The sequence below is a fragment of the Sus scrofa genome, chromosome 8 (assembly GCF_054392235.1).
Source record: "Sus scrofa isolate SSC_HxYL_T2T_F1_AM1 chromosome 8, Sscrofa_HxYL_maternal_Yorkshire_Landrace_v2.0, whole genome shotgun sequence".
Classification (NCBI taxonomy): Eukaryota; Metazoa; Chordata; class Mammalia; order Artiodactyla; family Suidae; genus Sus; species Sus scrofa.
Window position 1 is genome coordinate 83,844,300 of NC_139390.1, and position 12,895 is coordinate 83,857,194.

At 43.7% G+C, this 12,895-nt stretch overlaps 2 protein-coding genes across 8 annotated transcripts in view; one reads left to right on the top strand and one right to left on the bottom strand.

Annotated features, from left to right (window-relative positions):
- GATB (glutamyl-tRNA amidotransferase subunit B) overlaps nt 1-12,895 on the top strand; it is a 685,553-nt gene that overhangs the window by 171,972 nt on the left and 500,686 nt on the right. The gene's annotated exons all lie outside the window — the stretch shown is intronic.
- FHIP1A (FHF complex subunit HOOK interacting protein 1A) overlaps nt 1-12,895 on the bottom strand; it is a 299,876-nt gene that overhangs the window by 65,483 nt on the left and 221,498 nt on the right. For 6 of the 7 annotated variants that reach the window (XM_021101513.2, XM_084972705.1, XM_021101517.2 and 3 more), the window contains 2 exons: nt 7,411-7,569; nt 5,074-5,160 (listed from right to left, as the gene is read on the bottom strand). In XM_021101513.2, the coding sequence (XP_020957172.1) occupies nt 5,074-5,160; nt 7,411-7,569 (246 nt within the window). Of the gene's footprint in view, nt 1-5,073; nt 5,161-7,410; nt 9,205-10,473; nt 10,634-12,895 lie in introns of those variants that run through there. The other variant, XM_084972706.1, reaches the window with a different exon arrangement.

A 12,895-nucleotide genomic window follows, 5' to 3' on the forward strand; every position in this document is an offset into this window, starting at 1 on the left:
GTCTCGGATATTGTTAGCATCATATCTGCCCATCACAATAAAACTATGTGTTAGGTTCCAGAGGATAAGGATATCAACACATTGAGTCAGGCAGTAAGTGTGAACCATACTTTCCTATGGGTTTCTAGAAAATTTTAAGCCTCAATTTACGTAAGCACCAAACCCCAGCACAGGGTCGCGGGGGCCGTATCTCCCTGCTGATGAACACGCCACCGCACTGAAACAAGTGCGGACGGGTGCTGACGGCTTCCACGTGCCCAGCTCCAGCCGCTCTCGGTCCTCTCCACCCTGCCTGGAGCCCCAGGTCACCCACCTGGAGCACTTTTTCTCCACGGTTCCCCAGCCACCTGGATTCCACTTGGGTTCACCCGGTGGGAGCCCAGGAGGCGGTCAGAGGAAGGGAAGAGAATGAGGTTTGGCTAGGTATTCCCCTGACTCCCTCTCACATGGTTGTAACCATGTCTGAAGTTCCTGGTTCTCATCAGGTGACCCGGTCCACCCAGCTCTCTGACTCTTGACACATTCCGTCCCAGGCTGGTAACCTGCCCAGAATATGGCCACAAACTCTCTGACACTCCAACCACCAAGAGGTGGGCAATCAATACTATATACGGAATAGATGGGTAGCCGGGACCTACGGTCCAGCACAGGGAAACCTGTTCCGTCTGTGTGGTAGCTGGTATGGGAAGAGAAACGGGAAGAGAATCTGAAAAGGACTGGATGTATGTATATGCATAACTGATTTACTCTGCTGTACACCTGAGATGAACACAACTTTGTGAGTCAACTACAATCCAATAAAAATTTTTTTTCTTTTTTCTCTTTTTTTTTTTTAGGGCCATACCTGCAGCATATGGAAGTTCCCAGGCTAGGGATCGAATCAGAGCTGTAGCTGTCGGCCTACTCCACAGCCACTGCAACACGGGATCCGAGCTACATCTGAGACCTACACCGCAGCTTGTGGCAATGCCAGATCCTTCCCCCAGTGAGCGAGGCCAGGGATTGAACCCCCATCCTCACAGATACTATGTCGGGTTCTTAACCCACTGAGCCACAATGGGAACTCCCAACAAAATTAAAAAAGAGCCTTGAAAGCTCTGTGACTACTGTGAACAAAATATGGCAGAAGGGACACTGTTCCAGCGTCCAGACCGGAGCTTGTACTAAGGGACACTCAGGTGGACCTGTTCCTGGAAGAATAGGAACAGCCTCCCTCAGATGGCACAGAGGGCTTGGACACTGCAGCCCCCCTCTCCACACCCATCACCTGGGGTCCAGTGTGCATCGCAGCCCCACAGCCCACCTGCCTTCCCCGCCGCACTTCACTCTTTCTCTCTGACAAGCGTTTCCCTCATGAAACCCTGCGCACTTTATTCTATCTTGGCATCCTCTCCTCTGAGGACCCACACTGATACGACCACACCATTAACTAGTGTATATGTAAATACATAATGTATAACATACATATTATAGAGTAATCACAATATGTACATATGTTTATATTTATATATAGATACACAAAAATTTATATATATAATACAAATTTATATATTTATCTATTTTATATATGAATACATAAAACCAGTTGTATACAATGCGACGTTTATATCTATGTCTAGGTCTAGCTCCTAAATGATGTATATTAACACCGTATCATCTTCTTTAATGTGACTTTCACAAAGTATGATTCTGACCTATTTCCAAACACACGCCCTTCCCTACAATGTCCAAATAGGCTCCTAAATCCCTTATTCAAAACCCTGAAGACCATGAGTATTTTGGAATTCCAAACTTTTCAGAAAGGAATAGGTACATCTGCCATATCTGACATAATCAACCAGCAGGTCTGGGCAGAACTCTATAATCAAATATACGGATAGTTCTTTCACGAAACATACAAACAGTAACATAAGTGGTATAAAAACAAACAACCTCGGAGTTCCCGTCGTTGCTCAGTGGTTAATGAACCCGACTAGGAGCCATGAGGTTTCAGGTTCGATCCCTGACCTTGCTCCAGCTACAGCTCCGATTAGTCCCCTAGCCTGGGAACCTCCGTGTGCCGCAGGTGTGGCCCTAGGAAAAATAAAATTAAAATAAATAAGTAAATAAATAAACAAATAACCTCAGGACAGTTTCAGGTATGGTTTTGCCACCAAGTTGAGTTCCGCAAGGGTAGACTATACTGCCGTATATTAATTATTTTCTAAAAATTCAGTTTTCAGAGTGTTTAGAATTTCTGAGCTACAAGTAGGGGACTGAGGACCTTATGTCCCCATTACAGAAAACTCTGCAGCCCCTTAAAAGACACCAGCTACTCCTTTATGCCAATAGAGAAGAGAAAACAACCGTCCCCCGGTGCGGGGTGGACACCATGCAGAGAGGGCAGGGCCCTAGTCCAAGGACACAGAGTGGGGGGCACACAGCAGAGGCGACCTTCCCCGTCAAGACCCCACTCCCCGCCTTTCACTACCCACAGCCCTCTGTAACAACTTCATCTCTGGTTCAGAAATGCTGTGCAAACATTGTTTATGCGTATTGGTCATGATGTGGGAAAATTTTTAAGCCTGAATTTATTTATCTTATGAGACAGAGAAAGTTCACCTCTGCACACAGCCTCCATTGACAGCAGGCAATGACCATATGAGACATCAACTCGGGGCTGACACGGTCCACAAAGAAAATGTATTTACGATGTTAAATAAGGCTCAAGGCAAAGGACACAAAAGTGGGAGATACCGACAGGATCCCCTCCAGTCGACCTGAGAAGACCTGAGACTCCAGGGGAGGACACAGGGTTGTGTCTGCTCCACCCGGAGCTCATCAAGAAACATCCAGTTCTGGACGCCCTCCTCTGCCTGAGCCCCTCGTCCTGCACATGTCAGAGGCTCTTCTCAGCAGCCAAGCTGGGAGCCCAGAGCTGGAAAGGGGGGGCCTTTCACTCCCCCTGCCCTGCTTCTCCCTAAACCTTTTCATTCCAAGTGGTAGAAACACAAACAATAAACGATCAAGAGCAGGGAGAAAAATAAATTAAGAAGGAAATGTTCTCCCAGTCACTAAACAGCCCAGGGAGAAACGGTCTACCATGGAAAAAAGGTAAGGAATCCTAAATAGGGATGGGAACTTCACATCTAATATTATGATATTACTTTTGTATTTTATCTATTCAGAATTGACTGTTTTTGCCCCACAATAAGCAGGTATTAATAACCTCACCCAATTTTTTCAACCTCATATTTTAATTACAGCGTAATTGAGAACAATATTAGTTCATATATATAAGTGCTATTATTTTTCTCTGTGAAGCACTGTCTGGGGATGTACTGAACGCCAACACTCTCCCTGGCATTTTAACAAACACCAGTCCATGTGTGTGCTGCTTATTCAGCGCCCCCAAGTTTAAGGGACTTCGTCCCCAGGGAACAAAACACGTGTGAACCCTAACCCCAAGGAGCAGGCAAAGCGCTGCAGAGACACTGCCCAAAGCCCTCTGCATCGAATGATTCACTTCCACTTGTGCCAAGTGCTGTGTAGGAAAGGACTCAGTGACCAGGCAGAGCCTCATGACAGCTCTCGAGGTGGATCTCACCCTCGATTATGGATAAAGCATGAGTAATACCTGTAACCTTGGAGTACACTAATTATAATAACATAAAATATCCTGAGCAAAGAATAATCACAATGATCACTATTATGATATAACTTGGGAAACTGTTTTATGTCAACCAATGAGAATATGGATGGGAATAAATAAGGAAGAAAGTCTACATGTACAGGGAACTATATGGATAACAACTGCCTAAGAATTTCCAGGACCCTGTTCTATTCCCCCAGAAAGGAAAATTCCTCCACGCAGAGGCTTAAAGACTTTCAATACAGGATACCCACCCTTCCTCCAGGACAGCAACGTACTAACACAAGGACAACCTAGAAACCAAGGCAAGGTTTGTGTTTTCCAAAGACATGTCCTGAATTTTCCAAGACAAACTTAGTATCCGAGACTTGGTTCCCTTGTGCCCATAAGCCACCAAAATAACATGGAATCCTCAGTATTTTGAGGTCCAAGGTGACCTCCTGAACCTAGAAGTAACACAAAAATCTTAGTCTGACCAAGTAACCTGCCTGTCATGGAAAATACCACTGCTGTGCTTAAAAGGCACTAAATGCTAAGAGGTGGCCAACCATCTTCCATCCAGACCTGCTGCTCTAGAGGAGAATGCCCATCAGCATTATGCCAGGCTTCAAAGGTGCCCTCATCAGGTGTTCTTGGATTCCATAAAATAAGAGCACGTGGAAACAGGCCTTTCAGGTAGATCAAGGTGGGCATTCCATCAAAAGACATGACAGTGTCCCCTGCTTCCTGCTTCTCTCCTTGCCAGGGCTGGCAACTCCAATAATTTGACAAAGATTCTCTGAACTAAAGACCATACATGTCTCTTTACTTAGTGAAGAAAAAACAAAACCAAAAAAACACAGCTCCTTAAAATCCAAATTCTAGGTCCATGGACATCTATCAGCTCATAATAGAAAAGACATCAGCTGATTTATTATACAAAATGAGGGCATTGCAAGGAACTCAGAGTGATGCTAATGAGATGGCTAACCTTAACTTGGCTTTCCTTTAATTCTTGCTGTCACAAAACTGTTAGAATAAAAAATAATGTTCTATTAAGGAGATGGCAATTCCCATGGCACTTGTGGCACCAGCACCCCCCTCTTTGTCCACAGTAAAGCTCACAGTCTCTATGACAGACTTGTTAGGCTCAGAGGACAGCTTAACAGTGAGGTCCTAGCAGCCACCACCTGCGGGCTCAGGTGGACACAAGAGCTGCCAAGGCTCATTTAGACCACCTTACCCCACATTCACAAGGTCCTGCTCCATGACACCAAACGGATCCCATTGGACTTAAGCTGTTGTCATCTTTGAGACCTGTGTTTGATAATGGTAAGAAATACGGATGGAATGAGAAGGAAAATAAGGTGCAAGTCACCATCAAGTCAGTTACACTGTGTTTGCCTTCCTCAGTTTCCATCCATTGAGCTACAGAGGAGAGAGTCCATTCACCAATCACCAACCTTATGGAGAGCAGGAGCCAAGACTGGGACCAAGAATCCATTGTAAATATAATTGACAAGCTGATTACGAATCAAGGGGTGCGCCACCTACGAGAGAAACAGATAGTCATGGAAAGGACAGAGAGCTCAGTCTTTAGGTCTTCTTTAAATCAAACATGTCTGGGTGCACCCTGAATTCAAAAAGGAAACCCAAATGTTGGCCATTTATTCCATGGCTAAAGATTAATTTTTCAAACCACCATCCAATTTTTGCAGGTGGTTTATGCCAGTGTAAAGAGCCTGGACCTTCAAATTTTAAAATGGGTAATTTTAAGTTTCTATTTGAAAAAAACAGACAATAAATAGACTGAATATGTATATGGACTCATAAACTATAGTCCACAGATGGGAAAATATAATTTTTGCTCTGTAACTTCATCTATGTCCTATCTCAACTTGTGACTAATTTAAAAAAATAATAACTGTCAAAATGGACAAGGGAATTCATTCGTTTTGCTGGCAGGAAAAAAATTTCTCATTTTGAAATATATTTTCTGATCATCATTTACATCAGGGAGGAAGGCATTTAGAAAATATTTGCATAAAAAGTGGATACTGTTAAGAAGCAGAAAACATTCTCAGAGGTACAACACTTCCTATATCTAATTTTCAATACATATTTAGCATGGATAAGCCTTACTAATATCCTCTTTTTTTTAGCCTTTTTTGTTTAGTCCCTGAGCCAGGCATCAAATCCGAGCCACAGCAGTGACCTGAGCTGACAATTCAGATCCTTACCTGACAATGCCAGATTCTTAACCCACTGAGCCACCAGGGAACTCCCTAATATCTTTTATAATTACAACTGTTCCACAGTATCTCTGGGGAATTGATTCCAGCATGCTCCTGCCCTACCAGGATACCAAAACCTGCAGATATTCAAATCCCTTGTATGGTATTAGTATTTGCATATAATCCACACACATCCTCCCCTACAAGTAAATCATCTCTAACCTACTTAGAGTACCGAATAAAGATAAATCGTTGTAAATATAATGTACACGCTAGGTAAAGAGTTGTTGGCGCACAGCACATTCAAGTTTTGCCTTTTTGGATTTTCTGAATTTTTTTGGAAATATGTTCAGATCCTCTGTTGGGTGAATCCACAGATGTGGAACCTGAAAGTATAGAGGGCCGACTGGGATCATTTCGGGAGTACCAGCAAAGAAAAAAATCGTTAGGTATACTGGCCTCCATCTCAAAATATGACATGAAATATATCATTTCTCTATTCTTAAACAGGCCTGGTAGCGTCACTATTCTTTCTTTAAAAAAAAAAAAAACAATAGAGTCAAACAATAAAGTAAAAAGCAATTTCTAGGGAAGTGAGGCTCGATCATTAAATTACTGATAATCTCTCTTCTGTGCATACATTTGGGGAGAAACTAATAGTTCCACCGTTTTTATTTCCACACATTTCTGCAAAGAAAACGTTGATAAACTATAATATTAAAGGAAAAAATAACTTAAGATGTAATCCATTTATCTTATACATAAATAATATTTCCTTTGACTTAGTAATAAAAATGAGATGGGAACGAAAGTAATTTACTTGCATTTTCTTCCAGAAGCCATTTCTTTACTTGGTAGATAAACAGATTATAACTAACATTTTTCACCTTACAATTACCATAAGGAAAATTTGATTTCCTAATAAATCCAACATTAAGGTAATGTCTGTGCTATACAGAAATACAACATTTTTTTTATGAAAACCGACTACGCCCTTAAGTATATATAAAATCTGGTTTTTATTGAAAATAGTAACAAGAAATCTGAAGGTAAAAATCTAATCAAGAAGCTAAGTATACTAGGGTTCAGTGGTTGTTTTTTCCCTGAAGCCGGCCAATTTCAAAGCAAATTTAATTTGTGTTGCTAAGAAGATGCTTAACTTCTTCTAAATTCAATTGGGATAACAATATTCTTTATGTAGTATGCACCATTAAGCAAAATAAAGTGTTTTTCCTTTTCCTTCCCAAGAAGACCTTGACGTGAAAGTGGTGTCATTGGGAGTACTTAGAAGCCTAAAAATATCTATTTAATGAGTCAGGCATTAAATTTATTTTTGGTGGCTAAGTGGATAATCAAAACAGAAATAACACTTTTTCTAAGGAAGATACAGAAAATCTACTCATTTTTTCCTCCATTAAAACTTCTCAGAAAACGATAAACTAACATTTTTACTCATTCAAGGACATTCAGTATGCTTAAAGCATCAGTATTTCATAAACATTTATTAAAACAAGAGAAGAAGTGTTTATAAAGGAATCCCTCACAACGTGTCGGCACCGAGCTGACCTGGATGACGGCGTTGCAGAACTCCAGCGAGTTCATGAACTGGACCAGGGGCGGGAGCAGGAGCCAGTCGTCCTTGAGAAGGCAGTGCCACTCCTCGCCTTTCTCTTCCAGCTTCGTCGGCAGGGAAGAGTAGAGGCCACTGAGCCCGGTCGCCAGCACCTGGGTCCAGAAACACAAATGGGATAAGCTCTTTCCCCAAGGTCTTACGCGGCAACCAACAGCTCCCAGAAAATGCGACCGCCGCCGCTGGTCCAAAGACCATACTTTAGTTGGGGGGGTCTCCTAGAAACAGAGGACACCGGCTGGCTGGGAAGGACCACTCCAGCAGAGGGGCAGGGCACACACGTCATGGGCAAACACACCTGCGGAGGCCACAGGTTGTTTCTTTCTCCTGTGCCAGACCCACGCAGGGCCGGGGGTGGGGGGCGGCGGGGGGCGGGGGGACCGCAAGATGAAGAAACCCGGATTCTGGCCCCCAAGGTGCTCAGGAGAGGGGCAAGCTCATAAGCGATGGGCTATATTATAGAACGCTGAGGGCAGATACAGAGGGGGGCCCCGGCCCCTGGCCGCGGCCAGGACAGAAGATCTCACCTAAGACCCAGGAGCAGCTTTATGAGAAGGATTCCCACAGACCTGTCAGAGCTGGTGGCGGACACGTGCATGTTTACACTTTAGCAAAGCGCTTTCATCTCATCTCCACAAAGCACAGAAAGAAGAAACTGGCGGTCACGGGTCAGGTAGATGTGACAACACTTCAAAGAGAGCTAAAGTGGGTCTAAACTGAAGCCTCAGCAGCAGGAAAAAGAATGGAGAAAAGTGAGTATCACATGTGGAGTGGGTGTGAGGGCGTTCTCACTACAGCATCCATCATGCCAGCAATCCAGGCATTAAGCCAAGGCTCTCAAGGTTCATCTCCTCCCTCAGTGCTCCGTCCCTAAATGACACCCACAGCGTTTGGGCTCAGTAACTGAGGGTGAGTGAGGACGCCAAATTGTCACACTATCCAGCTTGGTCATTAAGAAACAGGGATGCCTTTCTGTGGAAAGGTTCATTTGTGCCAAACCAGCTATAATGAAAAATAAAATCATTAATAAAAAAAATTTTTGAAAAGAAATAGGGATGCCTTAAATCAAGAGAGAACTGTAGAAAAGGAACACACACAGACGGAGTGCCTCTTGGTTTTCCCTGGTGGAAGTGAAGTGCATTTCTGGAGTGAAGAACCAGAGGTGGGCGGAGCAGGAGGGCGCACAGGAGTCAGATCCTGCAGGGTTCTGCAGGACAGATGAAGAGCTAGAGGGGCAGCCCAGGGGCCGGATGTGTGGGTCCGAAGCTGAGGAGAGGGATCCGGGTTAGAGACAGAGGTCTGGAGCCATCACATGTAGATGGTACCTGAAGCCATACAGACCAGAGGGAGTGGGGAGGGAGGATTAGTCAGATGAGCCATGAGAGAATAATCCGTAGTGCCTGGCACCAGATACAGAAAGTCAGAAGGATGCATGGGAGTTCCCGACATGGTTCAGTGGTGGTTGACACCAAATCAAACCTCATTTTAAAGGGGACTTTGAGAGTTCCCACCGTGGCTCAGGGGAAACGAATCCAATTAGTATCCACGAGGACGCACATTCAATCCCCAGCCTTGCTCAGTGGGTTAGGGCTCTGCTGTTGCCATGAGCTGTGGTGTAGGTCACAGATGCAGCTCAGAATCCCCGTTTCTGTGGCTGTGGTGTAGGCCAGTGGCTAGAGCTCCAATTTGACCTCTAGCCTGGGAACCTCCATATGCCTTGGGGGTCAGCCCTAAAAAAGACAAAAGAGACAAAAATTAAATAAATAAAAGGACGTGTGGATCCAGTATGCTGAACCTGGAAGAGTCACCTAGAAACCCTGCCTTGCTCCCAACCACACCCTCCAATTCCCTCCGTGTAGCAACTGTCTGCCTTGCCTTTATTACTTTATCAGCTGTCTCCTCCATCTCGCCCAGCCTGACCTGTTCACCCCCTGTCCAATCAGAAGCCAGCAGCTCTTCCCAGGAGTTCCCATCCCGCCAGCGGCAAAGGACAGGCTTGGGGCTTGAGCACCTGAGGCCTCAGTGCAGAGGAGCAGGAGGGAGACAGGGTAGGGGTAGGGGTATGGACTAGGAGCCCACAGCAGAGGCTGAGGGCAGTGAGATAAAGAGATGAGACCTTTCAATACTGGAAAAATCAAAAGATTAGATACATTTCTCTCTCTCTCTTTTTTTTTTTTTTTTTTTTTTTGCCTTTTAGGGCCACACCCGAGGCATATGGAGGTTCCCAGGCTAGGGCGTCTAATCAGAGCTACACCACAGCCACAGCAATGCAGGATCTGAGCCTCAGCTGCCACCTACACCACAGTGCACGGCAACGCCAGATCCTTAACCCACTGAGCGAGGCCAGGGATCAAACCCGCAACCTCGTGGTTCCTAGTCAGATTTGTTTCTGCTGTACCACAATGAGAACTCCACTGTTCTCTTTCCCAGTGGCCTTTATTATTCCTTCATTCATTGACTCATTAAAAAAAAAAAAAATCACTGAGCACCTCCAGGACAGGTACTGTGTTAAGTACAGGATGTACAAAAGGAAACAGTGTAGTGAGCTTATCTCTTTTTCAAAATAAGGGTATCTGTGGTCCCAAAGGAAAATGTCCCCTATTTAAAGCATTTAACTCCTTGTCTTCACATCCAAACAAATCATTTTAATTCCAGTTTTGAATGTGACCCCGGTGAGTTGCCTGTTATAATTAGAAACCTCTGGCAGAAAGAACAGAGACCAAAAGTTCTCCTTGAAGGGAAATCTAAACTTGATGCCACATTTTTAAAATCAATTACATTCGCTAATTCATGCTAAATTAACCACAGAACAAAGGCTTTAATTCTGCATACTACCGATTCCTTAACCACTTTGAGGCTTTGAAGATGAATTCATAAAGACAGGCTTAATTTGCCTGCCTAAAAAGCTGGGAATAACTATTCAGTATATCAATATAATTACAGCAACATTAATTTTCAAATTACATACATCGGTGACAGTAATTAAAAATATCACATACCTAATATTCTTCTTTTTAAAAGGATGCTCTGAAAAGGGCGTGGCTGAGATGCACACAGGGCCTGCCTGTACAGAAGGACAGGGTCGTGGGCCAACTGGACACGGAGATGTTTCATGTTCTCACCACTAGAAGTGGAGCCAGAGAATGTCTCTGTGACAGTCTTGAGCACAGAAAGAAAGCATGGAAGAAGCATGGAAGAAAACATTCTGCAGACCTAAATAGACACTTCTCCAAAGAAGACATATGGATGGCCAAAGGCACATGAAGAAATACTCTGCATCACTAATTATTAGAGAAACGCAAATCAAAACGACAATGAGGTACCACCTCACACCTGTCAGAGGAGCCATCATTAATAAGTCTACAGGTAACAACTGCTGGAGAGGGTGTAGAGAAAAGGGAACCCTCCTACACTGTTGGTGGGAATGTAAGTTGGTGCAGGCACTACAGAAAACAATATGAAGGTTCCTTAAGAAACTAAAAATCGGAGTTCCCATCGTGGCTCAGTAGTTAACGAATCCGACTAGGAACCATGAGGTTGCGGGTTCAGTCCCTGCCCTTGCTCGGTGGGTTAACGATCCGGCGTTGCTGTGGCTCTGGTGTAGGCCGGTGGCTACAGCTCCGATTCAACCCCTAGCCTGGGAACCTCCATATGCCATGGGAGTGGCCCAAGAAATAGCAAAAAGACAAAAAAAAAAAAAAAAAAAGAAAAAAGAAACTAAAAATCAAACTACCATATGACCCAGCAATCACACTCCAGGGCATATACATATGGACAAAACTTTCATTCAAAAAGATACATGCACCCCCAGGTACCTGCAGCACTATTCACAAGATCCAAGACATGGAAACAATCTAAATGTCCAGCAACGGATGAATGGATTAAGAAGAAATGGTATATATACACAATGGAATACTAGTCAGCCCTAAACAAGAACAAAATAGGTATTCCCATCATGGCTTAGAGGTAATGAACCTGACCAGGATACAGGTTCAATCCCTGGTCTCACTCAGTGGGTTAAGGATCTGGAGTTGCCGTGATCTGTGGTGTAGGATACAGATCCAGCTCATATCTGGCATTGCTGTGGCTGTGGTGTAGGCCAGCAGCTGTAGCTCCAATTCAACCCCTAGCCTGGGAACTTCCAGATGCCATGGTTGCAGAAAAAAAAAAAAATTAAACAAAAAAGAACAAAATAATGCCATTTTCAGTAACATGGGTAGAATTAGAGATTTTCTAGTAAGTGAAGTAAGTCAGAAAGAGAAAGACAAATACCATATGATATCACCTATATGTGGAATCTAAAATATGGCACAGATGAACCTAACTACAGAACAGAAACAGACTCAAAGGCATAGAGAACAGACTTGTGGTTGCACAGGGCGAGGTGGGAGCAATTGGGTTGGACAAGGAGTTTGGGATTAATAGATGCAAACTATTACATTGAGAATGGATAAGCAATGAGGTTCTGCTGTAGAGAACAGGAAACTATAATCGATCACTTGTGATAGAACATGATGGAACATAATACGAGAAAAAGAATATATATATTCGTATGACTGGGTCACGTTGCTGTCCAGCAGAAATTGACAGAAAATTGTAAATCAACTTTAATAAAAAAAAAATTTTTTTTAAAAACATTCTGCAGAATAAAGGGTACTACGCAGTCTTAAGATTCCAAAGCTTTACTGCTAATGTTTATATCATCCTTTCCAAAAGTGTGCTCAGAGATCAGATTCCTTCAACCAATCCACATAACATTTCTAGAACACCATCTAGAGACCAGCCAGAACACTGAACAAGTAAGACAAGCTCAGAAGGAAGAGGCTGCTAATAAACTAATAAACGCAAGAGAGCCCATTACTCCTCAGAGAGTTGCAGGGGGCCCTGGGGAACAGGAAGTGCAGAAAGGCAGGGCAACAATAGGTCTGTGCCATCAAACACTTGGAAAATCATCTGTAATCTATTTACTTTTCAGTTTCATTTTTAACTTAAAAATATATAGACCATTCAACAGCTAATTTTTTTAAAAAATGCTCATCCACTATTTTAACCTTTCACCTTACCACAAAAATAGTCATTATAAAACATTATATTTATTCCCAACACTTTAAGTATGGACCCAGTATTTTTTATTTCTCGTCTCTCAAGAGTCTTAAAAAAAACCAATCACCAGGAGTTCTTGCTGTGGTGCAAGGGACTGGCAGTGTCTCTGGAGCACTGGGAGGCAGCATTTTGTTGTTGTTGTTGTTTTTTAGGGCCGCACCCATGGCATATGGATGTTCCCAGGCTAGGGGTCGAATCCAAGCTACAACTGCCAGCCCACGCCACTGCCACAGCAATGCAGGATCCAAGCCGTGTCTGCAACCTACACCACAGCTCACAGCAATGCTGGATCCTTAACCCACCAAGTGAGCCCAGGGA